The sequence below is a fragment of the Pochonia chlamydosporia genome, chromosome 5 (genome assembly GCF_001653235.2).
Source record: "Pochonia chlamydosporia 170 chromosome 5, whole genome shotgun sequence".
NCBI lineage: Eukaryota > Fungi > Ascomycota > Sordariomycetes > Hypocreales > Clavicipitaceae > Pochonia > Pochonia chlamydosporia.
In genome coordinates this window covers 1,901,011-1,918,793 of record NC_035794.1, presented here as the reverse complement: position 1 = coordinate 1,918,793, position 17,783 = coordinate 1,901,011, and the positions used below count along the sequence as shown (strand labels likewise).

General features: G+C 50.4%; 6 protein-coding genes across 6 annotated transcripts; 3 read left to right on the top strand and 3 right to left on the bottom strand.

Moving 5' to 3' along the window:
* Positions 1 to 1,501: 1,501 nt before the first annotated feature.
* On the top strand, positions 1,502 to 3,311 carry VFPPC_13918 (glycoside hydrolase subgroup catalytic core protein; the record flags this gene model as incomplete). The annotated part of the gene is made up of 2 exons (XM_018291690.1): positions 1,502 to 2,433; positions 2,489 to 3,311. 2 exons carry the CDS (start codon positions 1,502 to 1,504, stop codon positions 3,309 to 3,311), a joined length of 1,755 nt encoding a protein of 584 aa, XP_018141948.1.
* Positions 3,312 to 3,480: 169 nt separating this feature from the next.
* On the bottom strand, positions 3,481 to 4,377 carry VFPPC_05888 (heme-containing dehydratase domain-containing protein; the record flags this gene model as incomplete). Its single annotated transcript, XM_018285007.1, has 2 exons — positions 3,481 to 4,257; positions 4,306 to 4,377. The coding sequence occupies 2 exons, from the start codon at positions 4,375 to 4,377 to the stop codon at positions 3,481 to 3,483; spliced, it is 849 nt and encodes a 282-aa protein (XP_018141947.1).
* A 1,924-nt stretch (positions 4,378 to 6,301) lies between these two features.
* On the bottom strand, positions 6,302 to 6,868 carry VFPPC_13917 (hypothetical protein; the record flags this gene model as incomplete). The annotated part of the gene is made up of 1 exon (XM_018291689.1): positions 6,302 to 6,868. One exon carries the CDS (start codon positions 6,866 to 6,868, stop codon positions 6,302 to 6,304), a length of 567 nt encoding a protein of 188 aa, XP_018141946.1.
* Positions 6,869 to 8,418: 1,550 nt separating this feature from the next.
* VFPPC_05887 (alkaline ceramidase family protein) lies at positions 8,419 to 9,335 on the top strand (the record flags this gene model as incomplete). The annotated part of the gene is made up of 3 exons (XM_018285006.1): positions 8,419 to 8,498; positions 8,555 to 8,628; positions 8,692 to 9,335. The coding sequence occupies 3 exons, from the start codon at positions 8,419 to 8,421 to the stop codon at positions 9,333 to 9,335; spliced, it is 798 nt and encodes a 265-aa protein (XP_018141945.1).
* Positions 9,336 to 9,992: 657 nt separating this feature from the next.
* On the bottom strand, positions 9,993 to 12,024 carry VFPPC_05886 (hypothetical protein; the record flags this gene model as incomplete). Its single annotated transcript, XM_022428482.1, has 3 exons — positions 9,993 to 9,999; positions 10,060 to 10,257; positions 10,355 to 12,024. The coding sequence occupies 3 exons, from the start codon at positions 12,022 to 12,024 to the stop codon at positions 9,993 to 9,995; spliced, it is 1,875 nt and encodes a 624-aa protein (XP_022284286.1).
* A 2,441-nt stretch (positions 12,025 to 14,465) lies between these two features.
* On the top strand, positions 14,466 to 17,724 carry VFPPC_05883 (ATP-dependent DNA ligase domain-containing protein; the record flags this gene model as incomplete). The annotated part of the gene is made up of 4 exons (XM_018285004.1): positions 14,466 to 15,469; positions 15,518 to 15,611; positions 15,660 to 15,742; positions 15,807 to 17,724. The coding sequence occupies 4 exons, from the start codon at positions 14,466 to 14,468 to the stop codon at positions 17,722 to 17,724; spliced, it is 3,099 nt and encodes a 1,032-aa protein (XP_018141943.1).
* Between the last annotated feature and the right edge of the window lie 59 nt (positions 17,725 to 17,783).

The following is a 17,783-nucleotide window of genomic DNA, read 5'->3' as shown; positions in this document are numbered from 1 at the left end:
GCCCGCAATGCTGCAGAAACTGCCTTGAGGGAGTTGTTCCAACTTTTAGTACTCCGTACAGGGCCATTGTTTCCTCGGAAGCCTTTCGACTCAGAGCATTCATTTCACCAGCAGGGCAGGAAAAAGGAGCACGAATTTGACTTCGTCAGATCCACCGTTGGTCCCTAGCCGCCAGCCAACCATTGGCTTCAGGCGGCCCTGACGGCACTGCCACGCAATAGACGAGATGAAAGACTCCATCAGAGCAGACCAGGCCACATTGCCCCTATCAGACTGAGTAACCAATACATCAACATGCCCAGTCACAGTGAAAGTACTCCGCACCTGACAAAATGATCAAGAGTTGAGAGAGAGAAACCCATGCACATGCATCAACTTATCATGCGACGTCCAAACCAGAGATCATTTCGCCTCTCCTCTGTAGATAATATGGAGCTCTCGGCAGTGTATCCGATCCGTTGATCCGCTCGAAATATCTTTGGATAGGTTCGAATCACCGTACCACAGATTCAAGATGGCCCCTTCCTTAGGACGCCATCATGGGGCTGCCATTCATGGAAGAGGTTGACGGGCAAAGAATTGCCCAGGTCCTATCTATGTGTTTCGCCTTCTTGGTCAAAAATCCCAACACCAGAGTGGTGGGAGGTCCACAAAAGCTACGCAACATGGCAACTCTATCGCATTCAATTATAAATACCATTCGGGGTATTTTCGTGACCCGTCCTCTTTGCCAGGGCAGATGATGGGCGCTTACATGGGACGGATATGAAAACTAATATCGCATGATTCATGTTACACAATGTCGAGGCGTGAGAAGATGCATCGAACTCCCAGCTCCTCACACGGGCAGTATGACATGACACTATCCGTAGTCATTGCAGCACTCGATTTCCTCCAACTCTCTTGAACCATGTGCTCCAGCTTATCAATTCGTCTTTAGGGTAATGTAGATCTGCTTTTGCCAAGACTTCGGCTTCTATGCTCGTGTGGCCGGCTTGGCATGGCATCTCTCACTGCTGAGGTGGACTTTTGGGTGACAATTGCTCTTTGAAAAGTGAAAGCTTCCCCTTGGCAGGCAGTATGGTCTCATGTTATATCCCTTTGTTGTCTTGTGCTCTCAAACGCCATCCCAATTATCCGTCGGCAGTTCCCATGCCGCATAACGCCAAAAGCTCCATTTTGTGCTTAGACGACATCTTCCCCGCGAGATTTCCCCACCTTGCCAGGAACGCACCTACCCAAAATGGAAATAGAGCTGTCGACATTTCCATCTTCCTCTGCAAAATGAGCCGTCAATTCGCAGTCAGATTCAGAGCGCGGAGTAATCACGGATCACACTGCGACGTTGCACCAGCTCCGCATGGCCACACCTGGAAGTGTCAATTGGCCATCAAATTAAAAGCAACGGTGTGCCAGTGCCTCTGATGGAGGAACAGCTCTTCCTCTGCGTTCTCCGGCATATCATCATATGGGGCACTTGGCGCGTGAAGCGACAATCGTTATGGGCGTGTTTACAGTCCTCTCAGCACTAATTGGCCTCGTGGCCGCCCAGGAAACTGGTAATCATCCCGAGTGGCCACGATGGTGTGGCAAAGCCTATCAACCTCAGTACGGTTTGCACCCTCCCGCGAATTGGAGTTCAATTGGGCTAACTGCGTTCCGAAGATATCCAAGCTTTGAGCCTGGTGGTGAGACTGTCGAGCCAGCGGCTCTTCCCAATGGTCCAGCTCTCGATATACAGTTCAAGCCGAGATACAGCATTTACCTCGAAAGCGAAAAACAGGCTGAATTTGTAGTAAATGCTGGCATTTCGAAATGGCATGGCCAAACTTGGCCTAATCTGAGCACACCTGATACGGCGCCGCAGGTTGTGTTTACGATTAATCTCGTTTCCAACAATGACGTTCTCATTTCCAATCGAGTCAATGTCAGCACGACTGGCAACGTATATGCCTTCAACCTAACCAGTCTCAAGCCTCGCTTTGATCCTTATAAAGTGGTGCTGTTTGGTGCCACCGAAAACGGCGCTTCCAACGTTTCTGCGACGAGTGAACTAATGTTCCTCCCGGAAAAGAAGACGGGCAGCGTAGCCAAGTTGGATAATTTGAATGGAGGCTTCTTGTTCCGCAGTCCAGCCACAAAGAACAAGTTTGAGCCTTTCCTGCCGTATGGTTACTACGCCTCGTGCGACAACTTCCTTTGTGACAAGGATTATGTGAAAAAAGTCAAGGCGTACAAAGACCTGGGACTGAACAGTATGGTGTCTCTAACGACGGTGCAAAAGTCGCGCGCAACTTATGAGTACATGGATACGTTGGACCTGCGGTACATGTACGATTTGAGGGGCTCATATAAGAATTTGACGGCGGTGAAGGAGCAGGTGTCTGTCATTCGGGACTTTGAGGGCATATATTCGTACTGGGGAGCAGATGAGTATGTTCGTTGTTTCCAACAAGCAGCATGATGCGTGACGAGCTAACTGGACAAGACCCGACGGTCACCAGGACCCCTTCGACCTCCTCCCCAAAGCTAGAGATCTTATCCGCCAACTCGACCCGTACCACCCGGTATCCGTTACTCTTAACTGCCAAAACTTCTACTTCAAAGAGTACACCGCTGGTGCCGACTTTGTCATGGAAGACGTCTACCCCATTGGGATCAATAGCACTTTCAACAAATGGGGCACCCCTTGCAACAGGACCTACGGCGACTGCGGATGCGACAACTGCCAAGGCAACGTGCAGGACGTATCGAATCGTCTGGACAACTTGATACAGTATGAGCGCTGGCTGGGCCTCTGGCCCAAGACAAAAGCGCATAACCCCCAAACGTTCCACGGCGAAAACTACTGGTTCAGAGATCCGACGAACGAGGAGGAAGTCGCCATGAATGCATTGGGATTCAATCACGACGCCAAGGTGATTGCTTCGTGGGTATGGCCATTTAGCGAAGCTCTGGGCGTGATTATGGGCAAATTCGGGTCAACGGTTGCAAACCAGCCTGTGCGAGACTTCATCGTCACGGGCAAGGCACAGCGCGTAAAGGTGAAGAGTCATGAAGTTGTCGATGCGGCATACTGGGTTGGCGAGAGCCAAGTATTGGTGTCGGTGGTGAATGGCGGCTATGAAGCTATTCAGGGAGAGATTTCGATTCCGCTGCCAAAGTCTATTACACTTAAGAGTAAGGATGCCGTTGTTTGGGGGAATGGAACGTGGACGTTGGGAGAGGGTGAGATTCGTTTATCAAAGCAGAGTGGGATGGCGACAAACATGGTAATTCTGGGTGTTGGCAAGGGCAAGTGCAAGAAGTAAAGGCCATGTCAAGTACCTAGGTAGGAAAAGGATATCATTTCTGCTACAAAGACAAATCTAATTTTTACCGCTAAAAACAAGTATCGAGACACCACATAAGAGAAGAGAAAGGGCAAGAAAATGCCGGCTGTAAATGCACAAAAAAGGAGCTCATCAAATCTCATCAACTTCATTGCTTCGGCACTCCATCAACATCTCGGTTCATCCTCTGCCACTGACTCTTCAGCGCAACACTATCCGCACTCACCAGCGTATTCCTCCACTTCTTGTCGCCCTCCATATCATCACACTTGACCAAGCCCGCGCCCAACAGCAACGGCTTGCAATTCGCATAAATAGTCTCATAGCTATGCGCCGGCACCACAAACGTCTCGTGAAAGATACCAATGTGATCCGGCTTCACGGCATTATACCAATCCCACGCCTTGCGATGCATCTCCTCATGCGCAAACTTGTGAATGCTCTCCACGTCTTTGAAATAGTAGCTCATCAGGAGGGTGTCGGCGGTGCTGGGCTTCCCACCAACCCAGTCGGTCATGCTGATGAGGCCGAGCTCCTCCCGACGCTCTCGCAGACTTTGATTCATCTCGATGAACTTTTCGGCAATGTCCTTTCCGTGGGGACACATACGGCCCTGGGGGTGGTTGAACTGCACGCCGAGGTTGAACACGACGAGGGGCTGCGAGGAGGGCGAGGAGCCGAACGTGCCGTTTGCGCGGGGGAGGAGGGATGATGTCCGGCCGGGGACTACGGTTGTCATGTATGCTGGTGGTGGCGATGGGCGCGGGAGGAAGTAGTCGATGGCTTCGGTGGTGAGGATGCAGAGCAGGAGAGTGGCGATGGGGACGATGGCATAGCGGCCGGGGAAGAGGGTGCATATGATGAGTTGGACGGTTGCGATGAGGAAGACTTTTTGGCGGTGGGCGAGGAGGGACTTGACGAGGAGCTGGGGATGTTAGTTTGAGTGACTGGATGAGGCGAGTAAAGAACGTACAATGGTTAGGGGGATGGGTTTCTCGAGGGGAGGAGGAGTGACGGGTGCGAGCTTTGGCTTGAAGTCGACCATGTTGATGACGATGGTGGTCTTGTTAATGGGGGGAGAAAGTCAGGAGTAGTCGCTGGAGGAGATGGATTATGTTGTGAATGGTCGAGTCAAGTTTGCTTTGGTTAGCCCGACGTTGAAGTCTGTGAAACACACCAGCAGCGAAGACAAAGGCCACATTTAAGTATTTTACCGAAACAAGTGAAACTGCAATTGCTGACTGGTAATATATATAGTTACGTACGTCACAGACAAGGCTAAGCGAGTGCTGGCCGGACGTGCGTTCGGTATTCCATTTGGTCCGTGCGAGCGGAATATAAGAAAAGTCCGTTACGAAGACATCCAGAAGCAGAGGGGGCTGCCAATCGGCAGTGTTGGCTGGCTTTTGCAATTCCATCAATGTCACTGGGTGTTGAATGATGTTCCGCTCAAGTGCTCGCATTCGCTTTCAATGTTTCGGTCCCGCGATCAAATCAGGATGTGGTTCGCGGCTGCGGGGCGAATTTAGCGAGAGCGAGGGGCCAGCAAGCCACTGAACGATTTGATGCAGCATGATTGACAGGGGATCTGGGCGTGGCGTGGGCCAGTGGATGTGGGGCCGCGTCGATGCTGCCACCTCGAATCTGACCTTTCTGACTGCGACTCCTTTTCTCTGGTTCATTGGCTGTGTGTATCCGAGAAGAAGGGTCTGGGCTGGTGAGATGAACCTATCCGGACTTTAGACAGCCCTACATGTCCGATCCTGACGGTTTGGTGTGTGTTGACGTAGCTGTTGGCGTGGAACGGATGGATAGCTACGCCGTGGTTGGTAATCTGGGGTGCGGGCGGCTCTTGATGGTGGAGTTGGTGATGGGGTCCATACTACACTACGGAAGCGGAATCATTTGCGCGAGGTGCATGTAGGCTGTACACTTTAACTCGACGGAGAGTTATGCGTCAAGGATAGAGTGCTCTTAATTTGATACTGCTGCGGGTTCCGTTTCCTGCCAGAGGAGTTCAAAACTTGTAAGACACGTACTTTAGCTATTTTGGTTGTTGCCCAACGGGCTGAACAGGATTTGCTATGATGGTAGGTACATGGGTCCAGGCTCTGCAGTGAAGAAGTACAAATCTTTTAGTCTGAGCTTGAATTGTGAAATGCTGATGTGAGATCGGAGTCTTATCTGACACATTGTAGACTGTGGCACCGACTAAACGAAGCGGCATCACAAACGTGGAGCAACAGTTGGTGGTGAGGCGATGCACCAAGACGTAGTTATTAAATCCGGAATGAAAAATTGCCTGCGACTGAGTTGGGATAAATACCAGACGCTCCAATATAAGGCTGACGTCCATGTCAACTCATCAATACGTGGACTGATTGGGCCGGCTGGCATATTACCCGCAGACGGTTGCATCAATTCAACACGATGACTTTTTCTTTTCTTCTCTTAAAAAAAAAGCACTAGTAAGGAAGAGGCGTAGTTTGTGGTGAGTTGCCTAAGTTGATCATTTTTGCGTGTAAAGTTCTTGTTCACTTCGCTGGTAACTACTTATCTACCTTATCCTACTTCTTTCCACGCAACTATATCATGTAGCTCGAAAAGTAGATGAGCAAGTACAATATATGTATTTCACTCTTACTCATCTAGCATGATATCCGCGCCAAGTATACCATTTACGCCAGCTTTGCCAATGCAATATAGCTGCCGTCCTGTTCTAAACGTACAACATGCCTTCCCACACTTGCCGAGCTTGTTATACAACATGACCAAGGCATGTATGAGCCTCTACCTCTTCTCTCATCTGCTAAATGATGCTGCAGACAGTTACACTCTGTCACTTCAAGGATTAACACCATCTGCTCACCCTCACCCATTCATGACGATACGCCTTCCACAGCCTCTCCAACTCGTTTCACCTCATCGTCCCATTTATCCAGCGTGTTCTCTCCCGTCCATGCCAATACTCAGTTCGTCGCCTGAGCAGGTCTGTGCACACGATACAGCGTCTCAAGAGGCACCCACACCCACCTGTCATATTCCGTCACCAGCTCATAGCCCTTCCAAAGGCTCAAGTGTCCTCCGAACAGCTGCAGATTGGGGAAAGATCCCGCAATCAAAGCGGTGATAGCGAGCCAACAAGCTTGCTGAATCACTTGACGTTTGTTCGTCCTCGTGCTGGGATGCTCCTGCAGGTTTTTCGCTTGAGGCTTTATCCCTACGGTCTGTATGTTGAAGCGTGCAAATTCTGGCATGTTATCGAGGAACTCGGCGATGACGGCCTCATCCGGAACGAAGCAAAGTTTGCAACCCTGGTACAGAAGGGGGAGAGATTCTCGGTAGATTTGCTTGTTGGTGCGGATTATTTCGAGGCTTGGCTTGGGCTTTCGCCTCTCGGAATGCCGTGAGTAACAATCTTCGTCTTCATCGTCGATGATGGGTCGGGGGACGTAGATCGTTAGGGGGCCGGAGGGGAAGAAGAGAAGCTTGTATATCTCGATGCGCAGTTCTGAGGGGAGGGATAGAAATGACATGGTGTCTGTTTGATGTGGATGGAGTTATAGCTCGTGGAGAAGTGACGGGCTTGATGACGAGGTCAAATGGTTCGTTAAGTTCTTAATGGGCATGGACTTATAATAAAGGAAGACACAGCCGTGGCGGTTGGCATGCCATTCGTCTGGTGCCAACTGAGGCATTCACAGTCTTTCAGACTGGGCTCTTTGTGTTAATAACAGTTGTACGTATTTGGCTTTGGAAACACGGAACAAAGGCTGCGAGAAAGGTATCGCCAACAGAAAGTCCACTCAGCTTCTCCATAATCACATTCTATTAAACTTGTAGGAATCTGGAGCCATTGGAGATCTCACGTTTGTCATTAATCAGTTTGAGAAGGATCTGATAGTTTGAATGCTTTTGGTGAAAGCAATGAGCAACTCTTGCGTTTATTAGCCATGACCGTTGCAACTTTGAATAGCGTAGCCTGTATCAGCCCAACAAAGAGACATGGTTTTGGAGTCACTTCCCACACTACTTCCTTTGTATGTACAGTCCAAGCGTGGCCCTTTTTTCGTCTCATTGTTGGCCCTCTCCTTTATGCTACAGTTATTGGCCGGGCAAGCAGCAGCAGCTTTCATCCGGTTTGCAAAGCCGTCAATGGCAATGCAAACAATATCCGAGTGGATCCGTATCTCTACCTCTGACAGGAGCTGGAGCTTTGATGTCAGATCAGAGCAAGATGTACTGTTGAAGCTGAACCGAGACAGACTCACGACTTCAATGGGCCATGACCGTCGCCAACGTCGGATGAGCTAGACAAGTGATGCTGCTGAGCTTTCAAAATGCGTGTAGCCAATCGAACATAACTTGCCTGCCGATATATGCTCACTCGCACGCACTAGAAGACTTGCATAACTGCGTACGAGCCGCCTCTGCATATTGTGCGGCCAAGGGAAGCCGGGCATGTCATGGCGGGATTGTCGGCAGCCTTCCGATTAACAAAGACAACCTTGCGAATGCTCTCATCCAAAATTCACCCCGCACCAGACAGAAACTCATTCCCAGACATATTGCTCATTAAGAAACATGCGCATTATGTGTGAGCAGTTTTGGACCTCTTTCACTCGTTGTCTGGAGTCACAGAGTGAAAGATGATGCATCGCAAACCTTGTGCGACGTAGCAACCACAAATACATTTCATTACTCATCACCATTTTGCATCTCAAATTCGTTAGCTTCACTTCCCCAACCTTCCACCAGACAATTCTACCATTCTTTCGGCGCTCGTACGCTCAACTATTTCGGGCATAGTCGGAAAAAATTACCCATGCAGCTTGTCCGCAGTAGGGGCCGCTTCGTCAGGGGTATTCAATCCCACCAGAAGCCATAATTAGACTTCCAGCCGTCAGCACATGTCAGAGCTGAAGCTTTAAAAACCCCAACCAACAACGAACCATCGCACGGACCAGACCATTGACGCTGGATTATTCTCCGCCAAAATAATCCTGTCGAGTCCCTCACCTCTGACATATAGACGAAAACATTTCCTATAACCAGGCACGTCCAGTCAAGTGCAATCGAAACAAAAATGGGGCACCATAATATCCGTTTCGATGGCGATGCCAACTCTCTCAAGGGAGCCTGGAGCCCACCAAACAGCCGGGCAAAGTATGAGATACCTTCCCTTCATGCGTCCAGCGCGTCTCATAACTAACCGTGAATAGCTTCTGCGAAGAAGACTACGCGTTGACGCTATATCTCGCCGAATTCATCAACTCACTCACAAATCTCGCCTATGGTACGTTGCCCTTCCCCCTCTCAGCAACGACACGCCAACATCAAATACTAACACTCTACCTAGTATACTTTGCCCTTCGATACATGTACGGCCCCGGCAGCCGTGGAATCCTCTCCCCCAACCTAGACGCCATGTCCATCTCCCTCCTCGTCCTCGGCATCGGATCCTTCCTCTTCCACGCCAGTCTCCGGTCAACGCTCGAATTCGCCGACGAGTTCTCCATGCTCGGACTGACCTGGTCCATGCTCCATTTCACACTGACCGTCCGCCAATCGCCCGCCAAATCTCGCTTCATCTCGGCCATTCTAGCCCTGTGCTTCACGTCCTTTGCCGTGTTCTACGTGCGATCCCCCCGTATCATCTACCAGGTCGTTGCTTTCGTGTCAGGTGTGCTGGTGATCATCCTGCGGTCTCAGTACCTGTTCCATTGGCTGCGGCCGGCGTTTCCGCAGGACAGAACGCGAGATTGGAATGTGCGGACGTGGAAGGGCATTGCGCTGTGCGTGGTGGGCTATGGCCTTTGGAATATTGACCTGGAGTGCTGCGCTGAGCTTAGGAGTATTCGGCGGCAGGTGGGTTTGCCTTGGGCTTGGTTGTTTGAGCTTCATGGGTGGTGGCATGTGTTGACGGCGATTGGGGCGAGTGGGTTTATGGATGTTGCGAGAGAGGTGCGTGAGGTTGTGAAGAATGAGAAAAAGAAGGCATAGATGTGATGGGCTTGGTGGTGCGTAGAATGGCGTCGCGTTGGAGAATTGTCGTTGGATATAACTAGGACGGTGTCTATGCACTAGGGAAGCGGTCCCTTTGCCAGAGCAAATAATCTAGAGGTCATTTTTGATACTAGTACATTTTGGATTACAGATTCACATATAGTAATTAGAATAGGCTGGCGCACTTCTCATGTTACGCTGCATCACCATTGATAGGTGGTCATCAGAGGTTAAACATGCTCAGCTCACCATCGGTCTCATTGTTGCTTGCCATCACAGAATAAGAGGAGCCCCATATCGTTACAACATTCGTTATCATTATCATATCGTATCATCATATCAAGTCCAGAACAACACCCACCCCAAACTTGCCAAACCTTGCACAAATTCTCAACATCTTGCCGCCCTCAGATCCTCCCCTGCTCGCCCCTACAACCACCTTGCCCCCCGAAATAGATGTGCCAAATGTACACCCCCATCCAGAATACAGCTTACGCAAGACTTTCCAAATCTGGCTCAGCGCAACCACACACTTCACCCACTTTATCCAATCTCTCCACCCGCCGGTCGCGGTCTCTCTAGCCATGCTGCATATAGAGTCCACGCTCTTTGTAAACGACTCTACAAAGTTACTGCTCTCTTGCTGATGCCACCTCAGACGCTGTATAAGAATACTAATGTTAATCATGTCCCGAATAATTTGTTGTCTAGTGCTATTTACGTTGTCGCCGTTGCTGTCGAGTTTTCCTTGTTGGCCTGCTCGGATGACGTCGGTGCCACCAGAGACTTTTCCCACTCGTCGAGGAGACTGTTGGCCGTGCGCTTGATGTTGCTGGGCGAGAGCCGGTTGACGACGTTTGGGAGGATTTCTTCGAGTTTGTTCGGGGATAGGATGGGGGTGTCCACGTTTTTTGGTTTCCTATCATCTTGGTCAGCTTTGTGCTTGAAGTGTTTATGGACCCATCATTCTCTCTACTCCTCCCAAGAAAAGTTCGGATCATGCGGCTTAAACTTACACTGGTGTCGTGTGCTCCTCATTCTCGGGAATACTCTGAATATCATCCATCACTCCGCTATGTACCGTCGACCCGCTCCAACGCGTGCTCTTCACAGGCACAGGCGACTCCCAATTCGCCCAATCGGTATCGTCCATGGAATCAAACCCAAGAGGCGTCCAAGAAAAGTGCTTATTTTTTGCAGGACGCGGTTTTTCCAATGTGGCCTCCTTTTGATTGCCGACTGGTGTGGGGGGCGCTGTTACCGACGGCGACGCCCCTAAAGGGCTGCTTGTTCGTGGTGCTATGTAGCTGTTTCTAGACTTGGGTTGATCTGATGGTCCAGCCTGGCTCATCGACCCTGCCCGGTGGTGTCCTTGACTGCCAGTCTGCCCATGAACAGGCTCGTCACCGATGGTAATCTGTCTAATATCCTCCACAAATGCTCTGAAACCAAGTTTGAAGTCTTCCACTAGTTGCGGGACGACAGGACTGTTCTGTTGTGTTCTGGGCTGCCAAGAAGCTCTCTTCGCCAGCGTCGGGTTGCCAGCCTGGGAAGCCCTCCGATCCAGAAGAGGAGAGGGGTGGGACTCATCGCCATTCTTGTCCTCCAAGACGGAAAACTCCGAATTCGTTCTCACGGGGGAGAGCAGCGACAGTGTGCGGGCATGTCGTCCCCGGAAGGCTGCTCGGCGATTTTGTGTAGGCGTGCTCTGGTTCTGAAGTAGGAGGCTCCTCCGGTCCATGTCAACGCTGTACCTGGGCGAATGCACCCCTCCGTCTCCGGTTGGTGTTGCATTTCTGCTGCCTGAATCATGATAGCTGATTTCTTGCTTGTGGAACGCGTCCACAGAGGAGAACTTCTTCTTAAGGGCTGCCAGCTCCGCCTCTTCCCGTGCCAATGCCTCTCTCAGCTCTAGCACTTTGCGCTCCTTTGCGGCGATTGTTACTATAAATTCATTCACATTGGAAGGTGACGGCAAAGCTGAATGTTGTTGCGGAGTAGGTGGCATCGACGACGGTGTAGCTGATGTTGTTGATGGCGTAGGTCGTGAAGGATCGCTGGTGGGCAGAGCAATTGGCAGAGTAAGGGAGAGTCTGTTTGGGATACGTGATGAAGAATCAGTCCGTGAGTGTCGCTTCGTGGATGGAGAAGGTGCCATTTTGTCTGTGGGTAATGGCGGCGGTGGCATGGTGCTGCCGTCAAGACTTCTGTGCTTGTTGATTTTGCCTGTATGGGATGGAGTTGCAATGGGAGTTGCAATGGGAGTTGCAGTTGAGGTTGCCGTTGTGGTTGTCAGGGGTGTTGATGATAGTGCTGGCTCAGGGGCCGGAGCGAATGTAGACGTTGCCGCGCAGACAGCGCTGCCGATGACTGAGGGCTCAATTGGCGCTCGATCAGCAGCAGATGAGCGACGGCGTATTTCTGAATGCGAGGCCATATCCAGATGCCTCCTGGTAACTTTGGATAACGAGTGACGGCTACTATGCCTAACGTGGTGCTTGCGACGCTGGATGGAAAAAGGAGTGGATGAAGCCCGGTGTTGGGCAACAATTGCTCTGCGGCGTCGCACAGGAGCTGCTCTTGGGACGAGCGCGGTGAGAATTTGACCCTGGTTCAGATGGCGATATTCATCGAAAAGAGTGAGGCAGCGGTCGAGTGCGCAAATCGAAAGAAGAAATGCAGTCATGAGTGAGTGTATGAAGCGAAAGAGGAGCGGTCGACCCAGAGCCGCCGGGCTTGTTGCTCATCCTGGGGCACGCCGCAATCCAAGGCAATATGGCTAGGGTCTCTTCGATGGTCCTTCAATGGTCCAGCGACGAATAGCCCAAGCAAAGACCAAGTTCTCCGTAGACCAGACCAACCTCGTCCTTTCTGGGGCAACTGAACCCGGCAGGTTTATTACCAGTGGGATAGGGGGATTAGGATGGGTGATGCTGGTGGGCGGCGCGTCTCAATTGACCAGCATCATTGGATGGCTTCTCACTTGGGCGCCGAGGTAACCAGGGGTCACAAGTGAGCAGCAGATTGCGTGGGACCAGGCGAAGCCTCAAGCGAAAGACGCTTCGTCTGGGGATTGACACCCTACAGTGACAGTGTGATGGTCGAAGGCTGAGATTGTGAGACCAGACGACGGAAGACTTGATAAAAAGGAGAAAGTGTTTCCAACTCAGCGGGTCGCGGTTGTGATGTTTGACTGAGGTAAGGAGAGGTAAAGGCCGATCAACACAAGAAACGGCCAGTCTGTTTCTGGACCCTGTGGCAAAAGCGTGTTTTGGGTTTAAAATAACAGTGATAGGTAGAAATTCCTGCTGGTCATGTCTTGTGTTGTTGCTTTGTTTGGAATAGAGCAACAGCAGCGTGAGGGCGAATGTCTCAGAGAGCTGTGAGGGCGACGAAACGTCTTTTTGTTTATCTCGCACCACCACAAGCTGGGTATGCAACACAACTTCATGGAGCATGTGCATGGGCAAAAACGCGCATTGAGTGTGCGTACTGATGGCTGCGATTTCAGTCCATCCCCCTGCGGTCGCCGGCAGAAATGTAGTCACGGAGAACACCGTAATCTTCCTGTGATCAATTGATCCCTTGGTTGACTCCGTATGGGCATTGTTTATCTACCAGCATCTGCATCGTGAAACCTCTCTTCATGTCGTTGACCCCGACAACCAGTGGATCCCCGTGGATCGATCGGTTCTTGAGCAAGCCCGTCAATGGAAATCAGGAGTTGCTATTTGTTCGTGGTCGCCACTCGTCACTTCTGGAGGCAAGCTGCTGACAGTTTCTGCAGCCTGCTCATCCTCCAAGGAAGCCACCAAGCCATCTTGCCTGGTTGACGCCCCATTGTACAGGATGACGTCCTTGGACCATCCATACGCAAAGATTTCGTTTCTCTCTGGTAGTGTCGGCCAGCCAGGCACGCAACGTCTTGTTCACTCCACAGTTGTGTTCATCCTCCTCTTGTGGAGAGCAAACTGGGCCGCGCTGCGTCTTTGGACAGGGAGCTGCAGGAACCCCAATTTCATTCTGAAATTAGTGGCCAATCAACGGCTCAGAGCGTTTTTGGCTCATATGCACATCTGCCAAGGCGGAGGACGCAGGCAGATTGTATTGGCACCTTGACGATCTGGAATGCGTAGTAGCTACTTCATCACGGGGCAAAGTCTGTATGCGGTCGATTTTCGAATTGCACATGCATGGAGAACAATGCCATCCTCCTCGATGAACGGCTAGTGTATGTATGCACGACGGAACATTCAGTGATGGGACTATACTCAATCGAATGGCTATCAGGTCGATGGCATCGTCAGCTAATCGGACAGGTCGATGATTTAATTACCTGCTAGCCTTCGGAGGTGTGAATGACAATCGTCGCCTTTATTAGCTTCGCAATGGAGACTTTCGAATCGACAGCTATTGCCTGTAAAGTTGATCAATGAAACCAAGCCGGTTCTTGTCCAGCCGTGTATTGCTGAGGCGCCATGTGATCCTGCTATGCCCACGTCGATCAGGAACCAATCGGGAAATTTTGGCAGGCATCTCCAAAGACTCACCTCAAATGGGAGGAGCACATACTGTATCAACTCGACACAGTCGTTTGGGGACATTGCAATTGTCTCTCACCAAGTGCAGCTCTGGTTATTCATCTTCTGCGAAAGATTGATGCGTCCAGAGTCGAGGGCGAGCTTGTGGGTTTGGACATGTGACCTGCCGTCAAGTTCGTGTCTCTGCCTGGAAGCTGATGGCGCTAAGATCCGCTTTCAGATGGAGCCGAATCGCACAACGCGTCTTCCTTCGAATACTCAGCTGCAATGCTGGAACACCAAATTCTCAGGCAGCCTTGCCTTGGTCAGCTGCGATAATGATTGTATAAACCGTCCTTCAGCCTTGCGCAGTCTTAATGGTGACTGTGCCTAAACTTTGTTGCCTGCGCACCCCTTCCCCTTCGTGACGTCCAACCTCGAAAGAAGCGTTGGCCACGCCTGAATAAAAGACGCTTCTGTCACACAAACTTGCTAATACTTCTGTTTTTCTCTTTCCGCTTTTCTTTTTCTGGATATTGGCGTTCCTTTTGTCTTTGGGTCTGCTTCAACTGCTTTCTTGAAATGTTTAGCTTCCTTCCAATTCGAAATGCCGATTCCCTTTGTTCTCGTGTGTGACTTGCTGGACGAATGTCACCGACTCTCCATCACCAACGCATCCAATACACGAGCTGTTGTGGATTGGTTTTCTCGGCATCGAGGTCGTCTTGATGCCCACGATGCTAATCTTGCTGCATTGCTTTCCACCTTGCTACCAGAAAAGCGAACAGATCGGGTGTATTGTATCAAAGCACCAACACTGGAGAAGATCATTGGGAGAGCCTTGATGCTGGGATCATCCCGAATCGCCGAACTGGCTTTGTACAAACAACCTGGACAGGGTGCCGATCTGGCTGAATGTGCTGAACGAATACTTACAACAACTGTCAGTCCTAGCCCTGGTCCCTATTTTGGAACCAATGACCTAACTCGTTGCCAGCCAAACCCGATGTGCAATGAAAATCTCCGAATCACCGTCGAAGAAATTGATGAGGTGATGCACGGGCTGGCATCCAAGATCAAATGGAGCTCCCCATCTATCCGCAATTCGCAAGCCACCATGACCCTGAGGGGCAGATGCGATCTAGAAGATGTCTATCGTCGACTCTCTGCTCGTGAGGCCAAGTGGTTTACCCGGCTTGTCCTCAAAGACTACCAGCCTCTCATTTTGGATTCTCAGCTTGTATATCGGTGCTGCGACTCAGCTCTGCCTCTGATCCTCAAGGCCCAGGAAGATTTCGCCACTGCTATTCAAACACTTCAAACAGCCAAAGGAAACATGCTCCCCAATTCTGTTAAGCCAACCGCGAGGAGGGATCGTATCCTCGCCACAGTTAAGCCAAAACTGGGAGTCAAGGTTGGCAGACAGAACTGGTTCAAGGGCCGCAGCATCAAGCATTGCATAGACATGGGCCATGGTCGCATGAGCGTCGAGCAGAAGATTGACGGAGAGTACTGCCAGGTACACATTGAAGTAGTAGGTGGGAAACCTCGCGTTCAGATCTTTTCCAAGAGTGGTAAGGATAGTACGGAGGATAGGTGCAAACTCCACGGGTATGTTGCAGACGTGTTGCCTCACTGTCCTGTGCTAACTCGAGCAAGAGTGATAATCAAGTCTCTCGGATTCGGCACACCACACTGCCAGGTGCGCACCGATTGCATTTTTGAAGGAGAACTTGTTGTGTACAATGACGAGGTGCGTAAGCTGTTGACGATAACAGGACTATTCAATGACAACTTTTAGGAGAATAAGATAATGCCATTTCATAAGATCAGGAACCATGTAGCGAGACGGGGCCGCTTCATGGATGTGGATATGGACTCACCGTATGTTGGACTTGAAACTAAGTATCATGTGGCTATCATGTGGGAATGAAACTAAAGTCATTAGGCCACGTTCCTATGAAAACCTCATGATTATATACTACGACATTCTACTCCTTAACGATCAATCGTTGCTAGGAACTCGTCACTCAGAAAGGTTCAAGATGCTGGAACGAACTATACAATGCGAGACTGGTCGGGCAGAGTTGGTAAAACGTACTCTTGTCGACTTTCATCGCCCAACTGCTGCATCAGAGCTAAGAAAAGCCTTTGCCAATGTCATTACTAGCAAAGGGGAGGGACTAGTCCTTAAACCAGACGACCCCTATTTCAACTTCCAAGCCGATGACCGACGTAACTCTGGTCTATGCATCAAACTCAAAAAGGAATACATTGGCAATTTTGGAGATGTGGGAGATTTTGCCGTCGTTGGCGCCGGTTTCAACCCTACGAAGGCCAAAACGTACAAAATTCCCAATCTTCGGTGGACCGTATTCTACGTCGGCTGCTTGAATAACAAGGAAGAAGTCAAACGTTGGAATGCTAAGCCAGAATTTACAGTGGTCAGCGCTGTCGAGATTACGGAACCGCTTCTCAAAAGCTTCATCTCTCACTGTCATCCCGTCTCGGTTTCTTTGGAGAAGAATGATGCAACAAAATTGCACATCCCGAGGGGCATCGAAGCTGATGCTCCGTTGAGAGTGGCGTTCCAGAAACCTGCAGTTTTCGATTTGAGGTGCTTCAGCTTTGATAAACCTGGAAACATGGGGTTTTGGACGTTGCGGTTCCCTGTTGTTTCAAAGATACATTTTGACAGAGAGTACACTGACACGGTTACATTTGATGAGCTTCAACAAATGGCCAAAGAGGCCAGAGCCACCCCAGATCTGGAAGATAGCCAGGAAAACCTTCAGTGGATTGCGAAGCTTGAAGGAGCAGACCCCAGAGGACGCGCAGTCGATGCCGTCAGCCAGCTTACTGCTACAACGTTGGCTACGCCGTCGCCTTGTAGTTCGAGGACACCTAGATCACCGGTGATGCTTCGATCGTTAAGTAAAAGCCCCGAAATAATCAGATCCTGCCATGTCAGTCAAAAAATATCTGTCACTTCAAGCGCATCCCTCATCACTCCTCCCACTTCTTCTCCAGTAGCGGAGGACATCAAAACGCCAGAACCAAGATCCAAACGCAAATCGGCCATATTGTCTTCGCAATGCGCAAATTCTGCCTCAAAACGCCGCCGTTCGGACATCATTCCATCGTCACCAGTATCAGGGTCTAGGAAGCCCCGGAAACCTCTAGAAGATGTGGATGGTAATGCCTCACAGGTGTCCGCCACGCCCAGCTTGTCCTTTGTTACCACCGCCGCCGGGCTTGACCAGTCCGTGGATCTCAGCAATCTCGTGTCTTCAACACAAGAAACGCAGAAAAATATGACTGTGGCAGAACAAAATGATTGTGAAAACTTGGCGGGGAGTGAAATCAGCTGCGAAATCAGCTGCACCCCTATAACCATATCGTCCGAGGAAGCATCTCAGACAAACCGGTCCTCCCAAGTCAATAATGGGTGCCAATTCGCTGGTAATAAGTGCCATCTGCTTGATCACACAATTTTGCTGCCTTCCGGAGCTTTGGGGCAATCGACAGAGCGGACTGCTTTGTTGAACTCCCATGGCGTATCCGGGTTTGCAGTGCCGATGGATGACTGGTTGATGCAAAACAACCATGGCGCTACTCTGGGGAACAAGTCTCCACAAGTCATTTTGTTGGTTGACACAGTGAACAAGGCGAGAGAGACCAAGGATGTGCTGGCGGATGTGGAACGGGTTCGAAAGACACTACCGCGGAAAACGAGAGGTTGGATAGCTGTCTATGACTGGCGAATGTTGAGGAATCTTCAGGTCATGGAAGATGAAGAAGCAAAGGACAAGTACTATGATGGATTTCACGATCCGTGGCGGAGGTGGTACTGTGGAATTGTATAACACAACAGAATTGGAAAGTTATATTGATTTGGAGCATTCTTGGATACATAACGCAAACT